Here is a 22820-nt window from a genome sequence, read left to right as displayed (position 1 = left end):
GAATCAGGTTGCAAGAGATGTAGTTTCCCCTTCACAATCATGCTAGGAAATGTAAGGTTCTCCCTGCTGCCCCAGGCTATCCCAAAATTTGTTTGTTTACCAGGTGAACAAAACTTGCTTCTCTCTCCTTCTCTAAATACACTCCTGCTGGACTGCAAGTAAAAAGCATGTTACTATCCTTAAAATCAAAGGAGAAAGTCTTAATTTAGAGGAATCATTTATAGAGTTGCAGTAGGTGTGTGACTGAATGCCATGTCCAATCATGCAGCTACTGCCTGTCCACCCACAATGGTATTAGCAAAGCCAGTTCATGCTTTTTCAAGCTCATGCCCTATTTTATGTGGATTTTAAAATTTTTGCAACATTTAAATCAGTTTATGCAAATTCTATGGTAAATGTGGTTCATTATATGCATATTGCAGGTTGCAAAAGGCTGCTACTAGGAAAGAGTGGATGACATTTTCAGCGGGTTAGGCCGAGGTGGAAAAAATGGTTTATGAGAGGTTAATCACATCATGTGATACCCCCACTAAAGGTTGCGGGGGTGGGGGTCAATCTGAGATTTAAAGAGTGGCATATAACAATTCTGCATTTGTCTAGTATTGCTCCTCTCACATTGCAGGTTGCAGGGGGAATTGCTGAAAATAGACGTTGTACAATCCCGCAGAATATTATAAATATGACAGGTCAAAGATGGGGTTGACACTGTTTCGAATTTTCAACCCAAACTCTTCATTAAAAACTCGCTTCTGGATGCAACAAAGATATATTTTGATTTATCCCTTCGGACCACCTCTCTGGCCAAATCTGGCGCTAACGTGTAAGCAGAAGCCTTGCCTCCATGGTCTTACACGCAGACAGATGTAAGATATCACATTTGCCACCAAATGCAGTAACATCTCTTTGCTGGGATCTTTTCTCTTTATGGGTGAAGACGGGACCCACAGCTGCTGTCCAGCCACAGCTATATTTGAACACTGGCTATCTCCCTTGGCTCCTAGGAGCAATCCGCTCCTCCAACCGGAGGAAGGCGGGAAGAGCTCTAATGACATCAGAGCGACTGCTCGTGACTGTAATCTGATTTCTCAGACTACGGATGATGACGTTGCAAAAACAGGAAGTGAGGTTTCCCCCTTCCGGTACAATCTCATACTGAAAGATTAATCCTGAAGGTACCCGGAAGCGTTTGTTCCCAGATGGGCAAAGGCCCTGGGCCTGGCTGGAGGTACCATGGCGGATCCTACGGAGGAGCTTGCCAAGCTCGAATATCTCTCTCTTGTCTCCAAAGTCTGTACCGAACTCGACAACCACCTGGGCATCAATGACAAAGACCTGGGTAGGTCCCTGGAGGTGAAGAGGTGTGGGCGCCTCCATCTTGTGCCTCTGTGCGCGGAGGAGGGAAACGGAGCACCCCACCGTAGATATCCCAGACAGTATGTTTGCTCTTTCCGCGCTGGTGTGTTTTCGCAGCGCTGGAGAGGCCCGTGGGCGGGGGGGGCGGTCTTTCCGACTTGCCGTTGGTGTTTTCGGACTCTGCAGTGTGATGCTGCTGAGTCCGTATTACCTCCCCTGCCGAGTTTTGTGGGTACCTTGTGGTCTCATAAGGCTGGATAGATGATGGAGGGGTTGTCTCTTAAAATTAGTGGGAAATGGTTGCTGTCAGGCGTGCTTTGTTCCAAACGGTGTCAAGTAGAATCAGACTTCACACAACAGAGTTCTCAAATTGGTCAACTAAAGCCCTTTCATCGAGCAATGTGGATTCCTGAAATAGTTAAATTGGACTTTCTCTGTCCTAAATTGATGGTGATCTTCTTTAGCATGTGTACTTTCATTTAAAGAATAAATAGAACATATGGGTGCGAGCTCCCCGCCAAAAACACCACCAAAACATTGAGCTATTCTTGGCCTTGACGATAGCTAATGCATAAATTACACAGATCACAGTAAACAGAAAAAAAGGAATTCTATCACTATGGAATTTATAATTCCAAATTATGATAAAGGGCATCCATGGTTGACAAAGGTATTATCATAGCTGTTTTCTTAGCTTATATAGTAAGTTTTGTTACTATCACCAGACAGCTGAGACTCTGTAAAACCAATCATATAAAGAGTTAAACTTCCTATATGAAGTGGTAGAGATTTTTGCCATATTAAGAAGATTGATATCTTGTTTCATATCATTTTGGCTGCTTGGCTATTTATTAAATTATTAAATCCATAAGTTATTAACTGAAACTCAATGTTTCTGTTGAATGTTTATACCCCTATTGTTTGTTCAGTGTACACCAGCAGAAAGTGCCAAAATTTCTTATATTTCAAAAAAATACAGATTTCTTAATATTGGCAAAATGCATGCAATTTGTATGTTAAGTGACTATAATTCCTATAATTATAATATAACAAATGCATACATTTTAATTTATATGGAATAAGATATCACTGGTATGTATTTATAAAATTTTCTAGTCAAATATTGCAGTCCAAATTTCTTGGGAACCAGTGTTCCTAAATCTTTTCCCCATTTATTCTGGGAAAAAAACACATAATCTACATATGTGCATTGATTATAAAATTGGATTCTAAGCCCTGCTGAATCCAAGAGAATTTTCCTGGAATTGCCCAGCAAATATATTGCAGTGAGCCTAATAAGTAGTGATGACTGTTAATAAAATAATTAATTCTATCTATGTCAGTTGCTTTTGAGTACAGGGCTGCCAAAAATAGGGGCAGGATGTAGAGTTGTCGTAAAGTTATCTAAACATAAAATTTGATTCTGAGAGAACCCCCTTAACTGCTTTTGCTTGCTACTGTATTTCAACCCTGAACACATTTTTTTTTTCTCCTGAAAGTCCCTCCCCATTTTTCAGATATGTAGCTGGACTGATTTGTTTGTCTAAATCTGGAGCTATTTAGGGTGCCAGCATCTCTTCATTGCACATATAATCTCCTTATCACACATTATGGTTTAGATTACATAGTTCAATTTCTGAAGCACTGGATCTGCCTGGCAGTAACTAATTTATCTCATAGGGTGGACTTTGATATTTAAATTCTAGGATTCTTGACTGCTTTAAATACTGAGCCAAAAAAATGGATATCTGATCCATTTTAGTCTAATCTTTTCCATCTTTGTATTTAATCCTTTTATCAATCCTTTCCACAGCTGAGTTTGTGATAAACCTTGCAGAAAAAAATACAACCTTTGAGGCATTCAAAACAGCCTTGGTGAAGAATGGTGCTGAATTCACAGTAAGTGACTTCTGGAACCTGTACAGGGTATTATTTTAGCTGATAGGAAAATTAGCTCTAATTACGAACAGTTGCATCTAAAGGTTCTGTTTCTGACCCCTTCCCTCCTTGTGTGTCAGGATTCTCTCATCAGCAACCTGCTACGTCTTATACAAACAATGCGCCCACCTGCAAAACCTTCCACTAGCAAAGGTAAGTATTCATCTTTTATCAGTCAGCCTTCAGGGATGAAGACACAATTCTTACATAAGTATAGGAGAAGGGGCATAGCATAGCTAATAAGTTTGGATGAGAAATAGTCATTCTTCTCTTCACTCAAAAACTATTAACAAATATATTTGCCACCTTTGGATTGCTATTTGAAGGGGCTGGATAAAACTGTATTGGAGGCCATATTTAACTTGTGGTTACCCACCCCTAGTACAGAATGATAGGGCTGGGGATTAGATGGGAGAATAATTAATAGACTGTTCTTGTAGCAGGTTGTTAAGCTAGAGGGGCTTTTTTTACCTTTACAGCTGTGGGATTCTGGGACTAGTTATATGTGTAGTTTGTCTCTTTTCTTCCCCCCAACCCACCATGTTCAGCAATGACCTAGGACAGTAAGAAAGGAAAATACAGAATATCATTATTAAAAGAATATCCACCAAAATAAAATGATACAGAGACCTAGCTAGTACAAAAAATGTTTCTATTTACATAATCAGAACATTTAAAAGCATGTGCTTTTATTTCTATTATCACATTAGAAGCTGTTAAAGTGAGAACAGAAAAAGAGAAGTTCAAGGAATTGTTTCCAGCCCTATGTAGACCAGACAATCCCATTGTCAGGGTAGGTGTTTATGTGTTTTTCCTTGCTGGAAATGTTCACAGTTTGTACCTAAGGAGAAGGTGGGAAAACAGAGTAACAGAGTAGAGGGATTGGGCGGACAGGAACAACAGAACAAGTTGAAAATAAGGCAGCGGTGCAGTGCAGAGTCAAGAATGAAAATCAGGCAGCTGATTCTCAGGGATGGAGTCGAAGATAAAGGAGTGTGTAACAAAATTTCATGTTCGTAAACAGTGATGGAATTTTTCAGAAAGTTTGAAGCAGGGAAACTTTCTGATTCCCTGAATTATCAGGGACCTAATTTAATATGTTTGGCACATAATATAGTAATTGTATTAGGGAACGATGCTATGCAAATATAGCCCAAAAAAGGCCTTCTAAGGCTTCCAAAAAGTTGGAGCATGCTGTGAATTTAGGCCATTTTTGTCTACATGGCATAGGGTTGTGCCTTTAGTTGCATGATTATCTGAAACATTTTACAATAGCCAAAAATACTTTAAAATGAAATACTTGATTGTTTGGCAGGGTGGATTTCAAAATGTGTATTTAAAGCTTTATTTGTAAATTAGTTTTATTGGAGTACTTCTGAATATTTTAAGACATGACAACTCAATAGTATACACATCCCTTTTGTTAGAATTTAAAGAAAAGTACATTGAAAACCTTAGACTACATTTAGCATACCTGAACACTTGTAGGTATAAGTGTTTTTGCTGCCTAAAGATAGTTATCTATAAAAGTAATTACCACTTTGATTTTAAATGTGACCAGTATAATATTTATTCTGGTATCCCAATTTCCTTTAAACTGTATGTATTGTATTCATTTGGTATGATACTAAGTCTAAAAGTGGAACTTGTTTTGTAGAAACTTTGAATCACTGCTGGCTGCCTGGCTCTAGCTGCTCTTTCTTGACCAGGTAGAGTGATTTCTAGCCTTGCAGCTAGGAGGAACTCTGTTTAGGACAGCTACCACCACATGCCCTTGAGAGAGATGCTGAAAAAGCACACCTGCTGTCTATTCAGGATCTTCTTTCTTGCTTGCACAGACAATGCTGGATGAGGATGATGTGAAGGTGGCTGCTGATGCCCTAAAGGAGTTGGAAGCGTTAATGCCTGTAGCGGGCCGACAGGAGAAACACTGGAACAATGAGGATGAGTAGGTTCTCTGGACAGCATTCCCCCTGCAAAAGATTTTTTTTCAGTGTGTGCTTTTTAGAAACCATAAGTGATCGTTTCAGTTCTAATTTTAGACACAGCATGTCCTCAGGAATGAACAACTGTCATCACAATAGTAGCCATGATTAGGTGTGATTTGCATCCAGGGGAAGCCACAATATTTCAGTCTGTCTTACAAAACAAAACAACTTCCAGTGTTTTCTTTGTGAGATCCTAAATTCAGTCCCTAGGCCAAGCCCTGCTGCTCTCTTGAATTCTGTCATGCCTTGCTTCTGATTGACTCACCAAGCAGGGAGAGGCATTAGGATTCTGAAAATACTGTTAACTTCCTTTAGATGTCTTCCATTCTTGCTTCCTTCTGTGGCCTTTGCTGCTCCTTGGAGCGTTTCATATGCCACTCTTCTTCCAATAACAGGCCTCTATAGAAGATTACAGTCCTAGCTGATGTCTTACCAGCTCACCTCCAGGAACAATCCCCTCAGTGTTTTGCACCAATTCTCTCTGCATTGTCCTTCTAAAAATAGAGATGGGTTACTTAACGGATAGAGGTTGACAGTATTCTAGATTGGATGCCCTTTCTGGATGGGAAGACTTCTCCTCTAAGACTTACTGAAGAAAATTAAAATTTGCAAATAGGAGCTACTTTTGGGAAAGAGGTTTGGTAGAAAGAGGTTGAGTGGTGTAGTGCTGCATGGTGGTGAACTTATGTGGGGGTGGTGGAGTTCAGCACCATGAACAGCTCCTTTAAAGCTATAAAGAATGGCTATAATAAATAAGAAGCCCAACTGACATAGGATTTTATTTATTTATTTATTTATTAGAACATTTCTATGCCGCCCCTTGCCGAAGCCTCGGGGCGGTTTACAACACAATAAAATACAATAAAATACAAAAATAACAATATAAAATTAAAATTAACAATATAAAATAAATAAAAAATATAAAAGATATAAAAGAAGTTGTAAAAGAAAAGAAGTCGGCCTGGCTAGATAAATAAGTAAATATTGTTAACAATTAAAATGACGTTTAAATAAAAAGGTCTTCACCTGGCTCTGAAAAACAAATAACGACGGCGCCAGGCGGACCTCTCTGGGGAGCACATTCCATAGATTGGGCGCCACCGCAGAGAAAGCCCTCCTCCGAGTACCTACCCTCCTAATTTCTTTCACGGAGGGTTCCCGGAGAAGGGCCTCTCCCGCAGATCTCAAGGGGCGGTTGGGCATATATGGATGTAAGCGCTCCTTCAGGTAACCAGGACCCAAGCCGTTTAGGGCTTTATAGGTCATAACCAACATCTTGAATTGGGCCCGGACTTCAGTGGGAAGCCAGTGAAGCTGATGGAGGACTGGAGTCATGTGAACATAACGCCCTGTCCCCGTCAGCAACCTGGCAGCTCTATTCTGAACCAATTGAAGTATCTGGACCGTCTTCAAGGGAAGCCCCACGTAAAGCATGTTACAGAAGTCAAGGCGGGAAGTCACCAGCGCGTGTGTCATCGTCGCCAGGCAGTCGTACTCCAGGTAGGGGCGCAGCTGATTAATCAGCCAAAGCTGAAGGAAAGTGCTCCTCGCCACCGCTGTCACCTGAGCTTCCAATGAAAGCTCCGGGTCGAGGAGTACTCCTAAGCTGCGGACCTTGTCCCTAAGAGGGAGTGCAACCCCATTCAGGACCAGGTCAAATCCACCCTTTCTGAAGCCCGATCCGCCAACCAACAGGACCATTTTATACCTTCCCTTGCTTAAAACATCAGAGCTAAAAAGGATCTTTTTAGCTTCCTTTAATATTTAACTTAAATATGCATTCCTCTTATTTGCTTTTCTATTCTTCATGGATAGGGCAATTTAAATTTAAAAATGTCCTCTTTTGATTCTTTAAAGGAGACAGAAATTGCTGACTGCTGTGTTGCTTCATTAGAAAAAAGGCAAAATCATGTGGAATGTGGAATGGCAGTTACTAATACCAAGCAAATAATGAATTGTTCTGATAAACTCAAATCATACATCTGTTAATTTAACAATTGATGTTAAATAACCTGCCCCTCTCCTGGAAAGCAGGCACCATTCTTGGACCTAACCCATCATTCCCCATCCGCTAGATGCTATCTGCCATGAACAGTGAAATTTAATCAAAGAAATTGTCTAGTGAACTTCTTATTCCCATTGTTTGTGTGAACTGGTATTCATTCATGCAGTAGTGACAACTGGGAGCAATGGGACCACTCATTAATAAAATGGAATCCTAAATCAGATGAGATAAGAGCGATCTTGTCTCTTGTTAGGACCAAGAAGAAGCATAGGAGTCGCAGCTGCAGCAGAGATCGAGATCGGAAGCGGAAGCGGAAGTCTTCCTCTCACTCACGGACGCGGGAACGGAATAAGGGTAAATCCAGGTATCGCTCCAGGAGCAGAAGTCCAAGCTGGGACCGCAAGGAGCGGGACAGGCCTGGAGAGAAGAGCAATGAGCGATGGAGGGATAAGCATATAGACCGACCTCCACCAGAGGAGCCTTCCATTGGAGATATCTACAATGGAAAGGTCACCAGCATCATGCAGTTTGGCTGCTTTGTCCAGCTTGAAGGACTCAGGTATCTGATTCAAGACGGATGTCACCTTTTTCATTCACAGCTAGTGCTGCTTTGTGCAATTTGAAATATGAAGCAAGTGAGACAATATCTCTGTCATTGGCATATGGTTTTACATATATAAACTATTCTATCTTTTTTCTGTTTATTACTGGATTGCTAGTTAAAGTACTTCCTCTTTCATTATTTTGTACTCCTTTCTTGAAAGAACATGTACTTTTTAAGTGAATAAAAATAATAAACGTATCTCTGGTTGGATAACATGTTGATTTTCTCTTTAAAAATAACTAATTCTACCTGAAGACAAGTCCTGTGTAACCTAAAGACTTTTCAGGATTTTTGAAAATTTGCATTAGATTTTAGTAGATTCCATTCTCTGTTAGCAGAGAAATGGGTTATCAGACTATACAAGTACAGAATGCAAGGTCTATTAATTCCAGGAACCTATTTTCAAGTAAGCAGTGTCTAAATCTACTAGTCCAGCTATTAGATGTTGTATTACTCTTGTAACCTTGTTTTTTTCCCCATTGGTTGAATAACATTTTAAAACATTAGAAGGTTCTGGCATGAGGTATCATAGATCATCACTGGCTAATTTCCACTTGTTATTTGCCATGCTCTGTTGCCCTCTAGAAAGCGCTGGGAAGGACTGGTACACATCTCAGAGCTGCGCCGTGAGGGCCGTGTTGCAAATGTGGCTGATGTGGTGAGCAAAGGCCAGAGGGTGAAGGTCAAAGTACTGTCCTTCACTGGCTCCAAAACAAGCCTCAGCATGAAGGTAGGAGATGAACCTCTGTTCTGTGTAATTCCAGAGGCTTTCTGCTTCTGTTTCTTTTTCTTCCCTTGCTCTCCTGTCCCATGTTGCTCCTGATTGCCCAGGACATCCCTTACATCCCCAGCCAAGCCTTTTCTCCTGTCATTTTAGTCTCACCTTGCTGCTTCTCTTTTGTCTCATGTCTTCACTATTTATTGGTCATTCTCTGACCTTTCTTTTGTCACCCTCCTTCTTTTGGCCATATAATAATATAAATAAAGATTCTATTTCTGGCTTGGGCAAGGGCCTGGGTAATGCTCTGAATTCACAGAAATGTCTAGATGTTTCCTGGCTGTTGCTGTTGTCCTTCTGGCATTCTATATAGCACAGCTCTTTTGCATTATTCAAGATTAAGCCAGTCTTGCCATTAAAAAAAACCCCAGAAGTTCTCTGCTCAAATGCAGGATGTTCTTCATAAGCTGAGATTTCAGTTATGCAGTCCTACTCTAAAATTAGTTTGACTTGTAGATATTTGATTTCTATCCTCCATTCTTTATTTCAGGTGTGGCCAAATTTGAGAGGTCTAGGGGCAGATTTCCACCCCTGGAATCCTCCACCACATGGACTGCATATACCCTGCCAATGCCAGGGGGGAAAATGTATGTCTGTGTGTATGAATTGGAGAGGGTGCATGGTACCCATGGGCTGAGTGTTGCCCACACTGCATTAGTTATCAATGGCTTTTTTAAAGGTGGTGAGAGGGAGAGCATTGTAACTTTCAGGGCCGGGGACTGGAAAGCCTACACTGACTCTAAAGTATTGCAGACACAGTGCAGCCACTGTTTTCTGACCAGTGCTGTTCTTCCCTACCCCTGAAAACTCCCTTCTCTTGCCCCTTCCAAGACAAAAACAGCCAGTGTGGTATAGTGGTTAGGAGTGCCAGACTGGGGCTCAGGAGATCTGGCCTCTAGTCCCCATGGAGCTAACTGGGTGACTGGGCCAGTCACAAACTCTTAGATCAGTCTACCTCACAGGGTTGTTGTTGTAAGGATTAAATTGAGAGGAGGAGCAGAATTACATAAGTCACCTTGAGTTCCTTGGAAGGGAAAAAGGCAAGATATAAATACAGAAATGGTAAATATCAGGCATACTGTTACACTACTTCTCACCTGAGGGGTGTGTTATGTTGTGGGATAACAGATTTTGTCCTAACAAAAGCTACATTATAGAAGTACATTATAAGGCATGATTTGTGTTTACTTTAGGATGTAGATCAAGACACAGGGGAAGACCTGAACCCAAACAGACGCCGGAACCTTATTGGCGAGACTGAAGAGGCAGCCATGAGAAATCCAGATAGGCCTACTCATCTGTCCTTGGTCAGTGCTCCTGAGGTGGAGGATGATTCACTGGAACGAAAGCGCCTCACCCGTATTTCAGACCCAGAGAAATGGGAAATTAAGCAGGTAACCATTTCTGGTTTATGAACAGAGCACTGCTATTCAGTGAGTAATCTGGTGATTTGGCTGCAGGGAAAAGCCCTTGGCTGCTTCATTCAGTCTTGGCTACTGCAAAGGCGAACATTTTAGAATGAGTAGGTAACTGTTTTGCATCCATGGGCACCTTTTACATTTTGAAATCTGCAAGTACCACAAAAAATGCCATCAGGATGGGTAGGTACACCTTAAATGCCCTCCTTGCCATTTTCTCCTTTCTCCCACTTGCCCCCTACTCTTGCTGCACTCATCTTTCTGATCTGTTGGAGTAAAGCAGAAGGGAAGGAAAAACAGCTGTGTGGGGGGGGGGGGGGGGGAGTGATCATGTGGCTTGAGGGAAAGTAATGGTGACTGGAAGGGGGAAGGAAAGGAAAGACTACAGTGGGGATGGGGGAGAAGAAAAGAACCGCTTTGGTATTACTATTAGCCATGGCAATAGAATGGGGACAGTGGCAGAAGGCCTTCAGCAGTGGGGATGGGAGGAAGGAGATCCTGAGGGGAGTGGAAAGGAGAGGATGGAAAGGTAGTGGCAGCAGTGGGGGAAGGAAGGGTTTGAGGATGATAGCAGAAACCCTGCAGCAGTGGTGGAAGGGAAGAAAGGCAGTGGAGAAAAGGAAAGATGATGAAAGGCCACAGTGATGGACAGAAAGAGGGGTTTGTGGTCAGTAGCAGAGGAGGGAAGGGAGGAAGGAGTTGAGCAGGAACTGGCAGGCACCCTTGGGGCTCTCTGTGGTCACTGGCTGTATTATTGACCTCTCTTTAGAAGTTATAGAAGGGCCTGTGAAATTGCTTAAACTACTATAATGTGTTTTACATAGTGCTGCCTTTGACTATTACTCTGAAGCTGCAGCTAAGATGGAATTTGTCAACTAGATGATTGAATGAGATTAGCTGAGTAGCACTTCTCACCAGATCTTGTTAAAACTTCACTGGCTTTCTTTTCATGTTTGGGCATAATTAAACGTCCTGGTTTTAACGTTTAAAACTCTGAATTATTGAGACCTCAAAAGGACTGCCTGTATCAACACAGACATACCTGTGTCTTGTTGGCTTTCTCTAGATATGAAAAACAGCATTAGCATTGTAGTGCTAATTACCCTAGATTTGAAGATATCTGTCCTCATATCTTCTTTCCCAGATGATTGCTGCCAATGTGTTGTCCAAGGAGGAGTTCCCTGATTTTGATGAGGAAACAGGAATCCTGCCAAAAGTTGATGATGAGGAAGGTAATGATATATCAGGTCCTATAATGATATAGGCTTGATGTACTAGAGTACTTCCATAGTTAGCAACTCATTCTGCCCCAGATCCACTGTGAATTGGGGGATGGTGAAGCTCTTCCCAAGTAGCCTCCTGGCCATTTCATTCATTAGGTATCTGAGTGTGGTAGTGAAGGGTGAATCTCTCCACAGTGCTTGTGTTTGAAGTCCTGGAGGAAACCAGGGCAGGGAGTAACAATGGAATAATGGGTGGCAGGATTTTGGTAACGGGGGACCAGGCAACCCTCATTGTGAGGGCATGTTTCGCCTAGAGGTTGTTAGAAGCCAATTCCTAGTCTATTTGGTAAAGAAAGTGAGGGTTGATGACTAGTGAGGAACCTTTGTTTTAAATATGATGGGTATGTAAATGTGTTTGATCTCTTCTAGATGAGGACCTGGAAATTGAATTGGTAGAGGAGGAGCCCCCATTCCTGCGAGGCCACACGAAGCAGAGCATGGATATGAGCCCCATCAAGATTGTGAAGGTGACTGAATCTGGGTCTTGGCTGCCTTCATAATTGCAATCAGTGGAGAGTTATGGAAAATGACTCTCAGTTTGTTTGTAAGATTTATTGTCACTCAGGATGATGAAAAAATTTAATTAGATCTAGTACACTAAAGAGCAGCTAAATCCCTCTAGAAAGACAGTAAAAAGGTTGGTTGACTTTGCTCATTATAAGTTCATCTACATCTTTGTCTTTCTGGCTGAGCAACACCCCTGCACCTCTGATTCATGCCATCTCCAGGAATCAGTAAGAATGTAAACATTTCCTGTTTGTTCTAGAACCCTGATGGATCCCTGTCTCAAGCAGCCATGATGCAAAGCGCACTTGCTAAGGAGAGGCGAGAACTGAAACAAGCTCAGCGGGAAGCAGAGATGGATTCTATTCCCATGGGACTCAACAAACACTGGGTAGATCCCCTTCCAGATGGTATGCCAAATATTTTTGTTTGTGGGGTTTTAGAGATACTGTTATTAGAGTTAGGGAAATGTTGTTAGTTGTGAAATCATGTCTGACCCATTGAACATAATAGTATATACTTCAAATGAGAATAGAAAATGTAGGAAGCATTTGATAGACCCAAGGCTCCAGAAAAGCTCTCTGGTGTTGGTGGTCAACATTTTTTTCTCCTACTCAGCTTTGAAGTACTGTATCTCTGTGACTGCAACATTATTATATGAATTTTTGAAGAGATGAATTTAGTTTGAATGAATTTATATTGGATTCATGTTCTTTTTTTAAAAAAAAAATCTGATTCATGTCATGGCTTTTGACTGTTCTTCCTTATTTTTAGAGCTGATTAAAAAGCTGATTTATTATTTTTCCTTTTGTTTTATTTAATTGAAAGCTCTAATGTTTTACATTTTCTTCATATGAAATACAAAATATGGAGAAAATAGGGATACTGGCCCATGACATTCTTTATTTTAAGTGTTAGAAAACAGAGGAGGAAGGATGTTTTTATCAATAAGGTGTGTTATAGTACCCTATTTCTGAGTTTCTTGAGCTAAACCCAGTATGGCATAGTAGTTAATCTGCAGGGTTAGGATGGGAGAGGCCTCTGTCCAAACACCCATTCACAGAGTGACCTTGGGCTAGTCTCACAAACACACTTGGGCTAGTCACATATTTAGGCACAGAGAAGAGCCATGCATACTGCCATGAGATCCTTGGAGGAAAAGTCTGAAATAAAATATAATCAATTAATAAAAATCCTTCTTAGAACATTTTTCAAACTAGATGACTAAGGATCTCTACTCAGGTTTGGGGCATTGTAGTGGGTTTTCAAAATGAGAGTTCACAATGAAGCCAAATTTTTGTCATGCAGCATCCTTCATTTAGGATGAAATGGTCTCAGAATGGTCCCAACCTTTTCCTTTTTAAAGGATGAGTTCAACGTTTCTGAGAAAAGGCAAGAAAGGATATCTGAAGTATTCTGATTATATCACTTCCCCTGCTCCTAAATACAGATCTTGATAACCTCTAATATTCTTCAATGAAGTAAAACCTATGCACTTTAACAGCAAATTCTGTTGAATTTAATTGTACTCATTTCTGGTTAATCATGGGTAGACTGAGGCTGTGAAATGAATGACCAAATATTCTCTCACCAGCTGTAATTGCAATGTGTACCATTAGGATGTTCCAGGAAAGGTAGCTTGTTATATCCTATATAACAAAAAGAATAAGTCCTGTGGTACCAAGACTAACAAATTTATTATAGCCTGGTGCATAACCTCTACTGTGTACAAGAAGCTACTGCTGGAATAGAATATGGAGAAACAGAATAGTCTCCTATAGGCAAAGGCATCAGACAAGGGTGTATTTTATCTCCCTATCTGTTCAATCTGTATGCTGAACATATTACAGGGAATGCTGAATTTGGATCAGAGGAAGGAGAAATCAATAATTTAAGATATACAAATGATTCCATATTACTTGCTGAAAGCAGCAGTGAATTAAAATGACTCCTGATGAAAGTGAAAGAAGAAAGTATAAAAGGCAGGGCTGCAGTGGATATTAAGAAAACAAAAATTGTGAATACAGAAGAATTATGACAGGAAAATGAATAAACGGATACCTGAACAAATCAAGCAAGAACTTTCTCTAGAAGCAAAAGCGATGAAACTGAGGCTATCCTACTGTAGTCTCATCTTGAGAAGGCAAGACTCAGTGGAGAAGATCATGATGCTAGGGAAAGTTGAAGGCAGAAAAAGAAGGGGAAGTCCAACTATGAGATGCCATGATTCCATAAGGAAGGCATAGCTTTGAGTTTATCAGAGCTGAGCAGGGCTGTCAAGGACAGAACATTTTGGAAATTATTGATTTGTAGGATTGCCATAAGTATTGACTCCACAACAACAGTGAAATCTGCATGTTCAGAGGTTGTATACCTCCAGTTACTAGATGCAGGTTAGCTTTTGATAATTTCTTACTAGTCACCTAGTATGGGAAACACAAGTAATGGACTTGGATCTTTTTGTCTGATTCCTCATGTTTGTCCTTAATGTAGGAAAATTCTTGCCTGTTATAAGTGCTGTTCAGAGAAACTCTGTCTATGTGGGTATCTAAAGTGTAGAGGGTGAAACATGATTCATATAGCAGCTTCACACTTCCAACACATCCTGTCCTGCCATTGCTGTGTTCAGTAAAACATGGCTATCTATTAATACGCAGCTGTGTATATGCCATTTTGGTTAACAGCCCACTTAACAGGTGAATGTTGGGAGTAAGGTAGCAGAAATAGTCTCACTTGCCCACTTGGATATACACATTGGAAGCTGGCTTTTCTGAACAGACCTCTACTTAGTTTGCTCTCCAGAGGTTACCTGCTTCTAGTCTGTGTTTCTGTTTCTAAATGGATTATCTCACTGTCTTTCTCTCTCTTTCCTAGTGGATGGGAGGCAAATTGCTGCAAACATGCGGGGTATTGGCATGATGCCCAATGACATCCCTGAGTGGAAGAAACATGCTTTTGGAGGCAATAAAGCATCTTATGGCAAGAAAACTCAGCTGTCGATTATTGAGCAACGGGAAAGTCTCCCGATTTTTAGGCTGAAAGATCAGCTCATCCAGGTAAACTGAAATGATCAGCTACTCTGAATCAGACCAATGGGTCATAAAGCCCATCCTTCCATCTGGCCAATCACTTTGTCCTGGTCTGCACAGGAGATGCCAGTGGACTTTCAAAGCTCAAGGGGACATAGAGAGTTAGACTCATTCTTTAAATACTGCAGCTAGAAAACCTGAAATCTTTCAGTGACAGTTTAAAATATTAGTGCCCAATATACTAGCAGACTGCTATTTATTTATTCAAATTATGTGCCGCCTTTCTATATTCTATTCAGGATGACTTTTAATCCAAAGAATAGAACTCTATACAGTAAACATGTACAATAACAGCTACAATACAATAACTGTATGCAATAATTTAAAACTTAAATAATCCTATAATACAGATGAAAAAATATAGACAGACAGGTAGAGCCTGAGTTCTTACAGGTTTGCTGTTCCAAATTTCCAGACCCTGAATATGGGAGACGTTCTGCCACCTGATAAGGCAGGCAAACCCTTTAGGTAGAGAACTTCCAGGGTGCTGGATATAATTGGGTGTATGGGGGTCAAGAATGTGGGCCTGGGGAACTCACCTGAATGTCTGCCACAAGTCATTGCATTGACACAGTTTAGTGGGCACGATGAGTGCTATCTTGATTTTATAATCAAACTGCCAGGAGCCAATTCAGCAAACAAACTAGAGCTTCTTTTCCTTCTTGATACTATATGTGTGGAGGAGAATAAATAGAGTAGACATGGGAAGATATTTAAATATAAATTTAGCTAAGAAATTAACTATGTTCTTACCTGAGCCAGCCTTATTTAAATCTCTCTCCCTTTCCAGGCAGTCCATGATAACCAGATTCTGATAGTCATTGGGGAAACTGGCTCAGGAAAAACAACACAGATCACACAGTACCTTGCTGAGGCTGGCTACACTTCCCGGGGGAAGATTGGCTGCACCCAGCCTCGCCGAGTGGCTGCCATGTCTGTTGCCAAGAGGGTATCGGAGGAATTCGGCTGCTGTTTGGGACAGGAGGTAAGATGCTATTAGGATTTTCTGGAATGCAACAACCTGGAAATGCTTAAAAGGATGATTGGAAAATACTCTAGAGTGGCAGCAGTGCCAACTTCTCCCCCTCCCCCCCAAACACAGCAGTAGAGAACGTCATGAACTGTAGAGGGCATATTGTTTAATTTAAAATGGCCAGTGATGATGCAGTCCAAAAATCCTGCAGGTACATGGCCCAATGGTTCCATACTTAAAAGCTTGCTTCTGTATATGTACACACAGATTTCCTTTTCCTATCCCATACAGATTCCCCCTCCCTATCTAGCACTTGTGTGGTTGGGATTCACACTGCCCGTTGAAACCTGTGTTCTCTATCATTTGCCATACTGCTTTTCCTAGCCAGGGAGTCCTTGCACAGGAAAAGATGTGCTTTTTTGGCCAGTTGTTCTCTTCAGCCTGAGCATTGTTTAGGACGTGCATACGCTGAACTATGCCTCTTGTTGTTTTTCCACTTTGTCTTTAATTGTGCACTTATTATAGTTCTAGTTATGCAGAACATGGATATACACCTTAGGCCACCTCTGAAAATCCTATTTTTGGATTTTCAGGTTACTCTCAGGTGTTTCCAAAGCACTTTCGAAACTGTCTTCACAGCCCTCCATTCCGTAAATCCCTATTGTCATGTTTTAATGCAAGTCAAGACATGCAGGTTGCTGGTTTGAGATTGTGGTTTTGCCTAAGGTAATCATGAATGTGAAATTCACATAGTCCAAATTATGTTCCTTGGTTGCTGTGGGATGTGGCATAGGGCCACCATAAAGAAAACGGCAAGTGCTTAAGTTTTCCCACTCTCGCTGTAAGCTTTGTGTAATTAATTATTGCTCACAAACAAACTGGCATGAGACCAGCATAGTAGACGCAGCTCTTCATTTAATCACTGTCGTTCACTTTGTTCCTTTTGCTGACAGGTTGGCTACACGATCCGATTCGAGGATTGCACCAGCCCTGAGACAGTGATCAAGTACATGACGGATGGAATGCTACTGCGGGAGTGCCTCATTGACCCTGACCTGACGCAGTACGCAATCATCATGTTGGATGAAGCCCATGAGCGTACTATACACACCGATGTCCTCTTTGGTCTCCTGAAAAAGGTGTCAGCTCATTCAAATCTCCCCTTGCCCTAAACATGATAAGTTAGAAAGCAGACATTGGTAGAAGGCTTTATATGTGAGTATAATGAGGATACTGACTTCTGAATTATGTAAGCCTTTTGCTCAATACATGAAAAAGCACGTTTGTCCGGGGTCCTGGACAAACCCAAGACTTGTCTAATTTGGATGCCAGCTAGGGTTCCTGGTCCTTGTGGTTTGTATCACCACATCTGTCTTTCCTACCCTTGACATGCTTTGCCAATTTCCTTTATCTGCAGACAGTTCAGAAGAGACAGGACATGAAACTGATTGTAACATCAGCCACCCTAGATGCTGTCAAATTCTCTCAGTATTTCTATGAAGCTCCTATCTTCACTATCCCAGGCAGGACATATCCGGTGGAGATTCTCTATACTAAGGAACCAGAGACAGATTACCTGGATGCCAGCCTGATAACAGTCATGCAGATCCACTTGACAGAGCCACCAGGTAAAGCACAGGATAAAATCTAGCATAAGATCCTGGTTCTAAACTGCCAAGCTCAGACCTTTCACTAGCAAATAATGCTTTTGTTCACCATTGGACAGCTCTCTGGGGAAAGCAAAGCAACAAATTAACCGCATCTTTAATCTTTATCTATGTTCCTGGGTAGCGCCTCCTGCACTTTTACAGGAGATACTTCCCAGGACAGGGCAAGATTTCAGGCACCTGAAAATACAAAAGTGTAAGGATGGAGGTATTTATGCAGATTTTGAATAAAAAGGGTAGTAATCCAGTGACTGCTGCTCCAATGTGCCACTTGAGCACTTTGGAGGGGCTCTTACTGGTCATCACTGCAGGGTTCATGAAAGGCAATAGTAATCTTCAGGCAAAAAGGAGGATGGAGGAACCTGCAATGAACAGAAAGGGCTTGTGATGACAAGGGGAAGACTGAGCCAGTGACAGTCACTCCAAAGTGCCACTTGGGAACTCGCTGGAGTGTTTGTCACAGACAGTGGTTTCAGCAAGCTCAGCAAGAGTGACAGGTTTTTTGCTGCTCTTGCTGAGTGATTCACTGACCCATGATAGAGTCTGTCACCCAGGTTCAAGCAGCACAACAGACTGTTGTGGATACAAAAACCCTACTACAAGCCATGGCTTGTCAGGATAGCCTGCTGCAGACAAATGAACCACCCTGTGAAGAAGTGGTCCATATTTGCATAATTCAACAACCCACTGTGACTTTACCCATGATAGGTTGTCACATTGTACAAAACCAGTTAATTATAGCCTCCATTCCCAGTGTTTAGATTATTTGAATAGGAAGTAAACCAGCCCACTGATCTTTCTCTGTAGCACAAAAGACAGCAGAGAAGGCTTGACTTCATTTTCAGCCCAGTGCTGCAGCTTATCTAGATCACCCTGAATCTTTTTTCTTCTTCCAGGGTATTTAGCTATCCCACCTAGTTTTGTGTCATCTACAGATCTGAGAAGTATTTCCTACACTTCCCGATCCAAATCATTAATAAAAATGTTGAAGAGCACTGGGAACAAAACTGAACCCTGCAGTACCCCACTAGTTACCTTTCCCCAGTGCCACTGATGAGCACAGTTGAGTAACCAACTTGAATCCACCTGATAGTTGTTCTATCTTGCCCACTTTGAGTTGGTTGCTAATCGGGACATCATGGTGCACTTTGTCAAAGGCTTTGCTGAAGTCAAGATATATTATGTCTACAGCATTCCCACAGTCCATCAGGAAGGTTACCCAATCAAAAAAGGGAATCAGATGAGTCTGGCAGGATTTGTTCCTGACAAATCCATGTTGGTTTCTACTAATCACTGCATTGTTTTCAAGTTGTTTGCAGACTGACTGCTTTATAATCTGTTCCAGACTTTCCCAGGGACTGATGTCAGATTGATTGGTCTGTAGTTCCCAAGTTTTTTTTTCTCCCTTTCTTGAAGATAGGGCCAACATTACCCCCTCTCCAGTCCTCTGACACTTTCCTTGTCGTCCATGATTTCTTAAAGATAATAGACAGTGGTTCTGAGAGTTCTTCTGCCAGCTTCTTTATGACTCTAGCATGGAGTTCATCAGGACCTGGAGATTTGTACTCATTCAACTTTAGCTCTGAATTGTCCAAATCGTGGGTGGTCATGATGCTACATTATGTAAACTGCCCAGCATGTCATCTTGACTAACAGGTATAGAAATTGCACAATGGGAAAAGAGATGTTATCTTTCAGGTCTAGAATTGATTATAACAAATTTGTGAAACATCTCATGTTCTGTATGGATAACCTTTGCTTTATTTTTAAAAATCGATCAGCTTCAGGACTCTCTCTCCTTGATAGACCTTTCCCTATTGGGTTGACATCTAGTGATCACACTGGCAAGCTGCACCTCCAAGGCATCAATGTGTTTCCTTACATTTCCTGAACCCCCTTCTGCATGCCCCCACTCTAGAACAGGATTTGTAAGTTGCCTAGAGGGTAGTGGGCTGGCTGACAGATTGTGAATTCTAGATCAGTGTCTCTGAGCATCACTTGCAGTCAGCTCAGTTCTTTTAACATCTTGGGTGTTGCTAAGCAGTAGGATTTGCCTTTTGACCCCCACAGGAGAGACTGCCTAAACTCGTCGTGATCAGTTCTAAATCTCCTAACTGCAGATTTTATGAACCTGGCTTACATTCTAGCGTTGATAAATCTCCTGCATAGACACAGTCCCCTGGCATGATTTCATGTGAATGAACTCCGGAAACCCTCCGCTGGCAAGATAAGATTTCCCATGGGGTATAATCACTCCTGATCTTTCCTGAGTTGTTTGAGGCAGGCATCAAACCTAATCAAGGGTATGGATCCTTGTAATGATGGGTCTCACTGGCTGGGAGTCTCACTCTGACCACCAGGTGATTGTGCTGTGTTTCAATTCAGCTTTCAAATTGGCTGGAGCAGCATGCCATCATACTGACTTTTGGTGTACAATCACTCACCACAGTGAAACCTTGTATCAGCTGTCAAAGTGGTATCCAGCTGTCAAACCAGTTTCAGTGGCCACAAACTCATCTCTGGTCTCTGATTGTGCAAACATATCAACAGAATTTGCAACATGAAAGCTGATTGGCTAGCTTGTGAAATCTTTGACCTGTTGGCATGGGCTATCTTTTCCCGACTTCTCTGTGGTTACTTCAGTTAAGCAGTTATCCAGAATTGCTTTAAATTATGTATGGGCTAATTAGTTTATTTCCAGTTGTGCTGGGTTGTCCATGTATTCTGTCTGTCCAGTTACTTCATCAGTCTGTACGTTTAAAAAAATATATGAAAATTGTGTTGATATTTGGATGCAATTCTCCCCATTATATGCATTTTTGTAAATAATTTAAGAGCCAAGAATGTATTGTAAAATTCAGAGAAGTGCACTTAAAAGTGTGGACTGAAAGTAATTCTCAATTTCTATTTTCAACATAACACAAAACTGGAAGGGACCTCCTCACATTTGATACTTTCAGAGCAGAGAGTACTTTGCAAGTGAATGGAAGGAAGAAGTAACCCACCATAGATACCCTCTATTCACCAGAAAGAAGAATTATGGTGGCTATCAACATATAGCATTCCAATTGTGATGGAATGTACATTCTGTTCTTGCCACCTGAATGATGCTTCTTCACGTAGAACAAATTATGTAAACCAGTCAGATTTGTATGTACATATTTTCAAGCTTATTTTCACAGCTATAAGGATTAGATAATTATGTTTGTATTTATTATAGTGAAATTATAAAGGTGCAGTCTGAAAATTTTGGCCTGTCAGTATAAGGGAGTACTTTGTGCTTTCATATGTTCCTGGATTTATTAGCTGAGTATTGGTATCTGTCAATGGCCTTTGAAAGGGAGTTTGTTTCCCTCCACACAGGAGACATCCTGGTATTTTTGACCGGTCAAGAAGAAATTGACACAGCCTGTGAGATTCTTTATGAGCGGATGAAATCCCTAGGTCCTGATGTTCCAGAGCTGATAATCCTACCTGTCTATTCAGCGCTTCCTAGTGAGATGCAAACACGGATCTTTGATCCTGCTCCCCCAGGCAGTCGAAAGGTAATTGTTTGACCACTTTCTGGAAGGATGGGATAACCCTCTCTAATATGATTGGAAAGGTATCTTCTGGATCAGACTGAAAGTCTGTTATGTGCAGCAGATGCTTCAGATAATTAATCAGCAGACCAAGGAGGCAGATAACTCTTCTCTGCTGTCTCCTTCTGTACCCTCCTCTACACTACTATCCTCTAGTTTTCAGTAGCATAGCACCTCTGTACATGGGAGTTCTGTATAACAGGATGAAGGGGACAGATAGGGGCTAACAAGGGGGGGAGGAAGTGCCACACATTTCTATCAACTTTAAAAACCAGGAGTAATTTTTTAAAGCTCTTTGGGTTTGGGGGAAGTTGAGTATTTTTGCCAGTAAATCAAAGTTAATATTTGAGTTACTTAAGAATTCTGTGACCTGGCAATTTTGTTTTTCATTTGTAAGATACTCATAGAAGTTTATTTCTGTCCCTGTCTAGTCCCCCATTTCATTGGGCACTTTCCCTGAAAAGAAGCAGGTTAGGCAGGTATATCTGCCAGGGTCTTTTACAGTCAAGCAAGAACTCATTTTTCTTTCTTACAATCTCTAACAATCCAATGTTGCTTTGGTGTGTTTACTGCTTCTGATGTATTTCCATTACCTTAAAGTTGTACACTTCCAAAATTCCTTTTCACTTGCCATTTTGTCAATTTAGATCAATTTGCTATGGTTTCCACTCACTTTTGTTTTCTTTAATTAACAAGACTTCCTTTTTTTTACATTACCTTGTCTCATATAGCCTCCTTTACTCTTTTGATTAATCATGATGGAACTTTTTTCAGTCTGTAATAAGCGTTCCAGCTAAATTTCTATTGTTGTAATATTAAGCACATGAAAGGTTGTCACAAAGAGGAAGGCTAGGATCTCTTCTCCATCATTCCAGAGTACAGGACACGGAATAATGGGATCAATTTATAGGTAGCCAGATTCCAGCTGAACATATGGAGAAAACTCTTGACAGAGAATTCAACAGTGGAACCTAGTGCTCCACTGTGGGATTTCCCACGTGAGAAGCATTCAGGATGCAGCAGGACAGCCATCTCAGAGAAATGATTTAACTTGGAGTCCTGCACTGAGCAAGGGGTTGGGCCCAATGGCCTTCTTGGCCCCTTCCAGCACTGTTATTCTATGATAAGAAATTTGATTCTTTTAACTCTTCCTTTCAACATCTTACTCCTTTTTCATTTTTGAAAAGTTTCTTATTTTGATGTCAGATGTGACCATGTTGGGTATTCTGGCAATTTTCTATTCCCTATACGTTCTGTGTTGCCTCAAAAGTTTGGCAGGATCACCCTCTCTAGTGTTTGTTTCCTGTAGAGCTTTCAAAATTATGAGAGAATACTTCTCTTTGCAAAAGTTATATAGATTACACTTCAAGCCACATTGTTCTATATGTTTTTTCTGAATTAGTAATGCTTTTCACCATTTGGACAGAAACTTAGCTAATCAGCCTGTAATTTCCTGTCTCCTTTCTGGTTGTCTGTTGTGAAATTGCAGCTACAACTAGCTACCTTCCAGTCCTCTAGCTGCATATTTTTCTTAGAAACCCAAAATTTCACATTCAGTCTCTGAAAGTGCTCTTTCATGTGCCATCTGGTTATTTAAGTTGTTGTTATTGTTGTTGTTGTTGTTGTTGTTGTTGTTGTT

The 22820-nt window shown here is 41.1% G+C and overlaps 1 protein-coding gene across 1 annotated transcript in view; it reads left to right on the top strand.

Moving 5' to 3' along the window:
• Nucleotides 1-1162: 1162 nt before the first annotated feature.
• DHX8 (DEAH-box helicase 8) overlaps nt 1163-22820 on the top strand; it is a 34905-nt gene continuing 13247 nt past the window's right edge. Inside the window, exons 1-16 of the mRNA XM_044447328.1 lie at nt 1163-1336; nt 3167-3252; nt 3372-3444; nt 4002-4084; nt 5130-5239; nt 7538-7843; nt 8474-8618; nt 9860-10060; nt 11229-11316; nt 11737-11834; nt 12134-12281; nt 14746-14927; nt 15751-15945; nt 16887-17072; nt 17351-17561; nt 20964-21145. Of these exons, the coding sequence (XP_044303263.1) occupies nt 1231-1336; nt 3167-3252; nt 3372-3444; nt 4002-4084; nt 5130-5239; nt 7538-7843; nt 8474-8618; nt 9860-10060; nt 11229-11316; nt 11737-11834; nt 12134-12281; nt 14746-14927; nt 15751-15945; nt 16887-17072; nt 17351-17561; nt 20964-21145 (2400 nt within the window). The 5' untranslated portion in view covers nt 1163-1230. The remainder of the gene's footprint in view (nt 1337-3166; nt 3253-3371; nt 3445-4001; nt 4085-5129; nt 5240-7537; nt 7844-8473; nt 8619-9859; nt 10061-11228; nt 11317-11736; nt 11835-12133; nt 12282-14745; nt 14928-15750; nt 15946-16886; nt 17073-17350; nt 17562-20963; nt 21146-22820) is intronic.

The sequence above is a fragment of the Varanus komodoensis genome, unplaced genomic scaffold (genome assembly GCF_004798865.1).
Source record: "Varanus komodoensis strain SLA01 unplaced genomic scaffold, ASM479886v1 scaffold51, whole genome shotgun sequence".
Lineage (NCBI taxonomy): Eukaryota > Metazoa > Chordata > Lepidosauria > Squamata > Varanidae > Varanus > Varanus komodoensis.
This window is presented reverse-complemented; position numbering and strand designations above follow the sequence as displayed.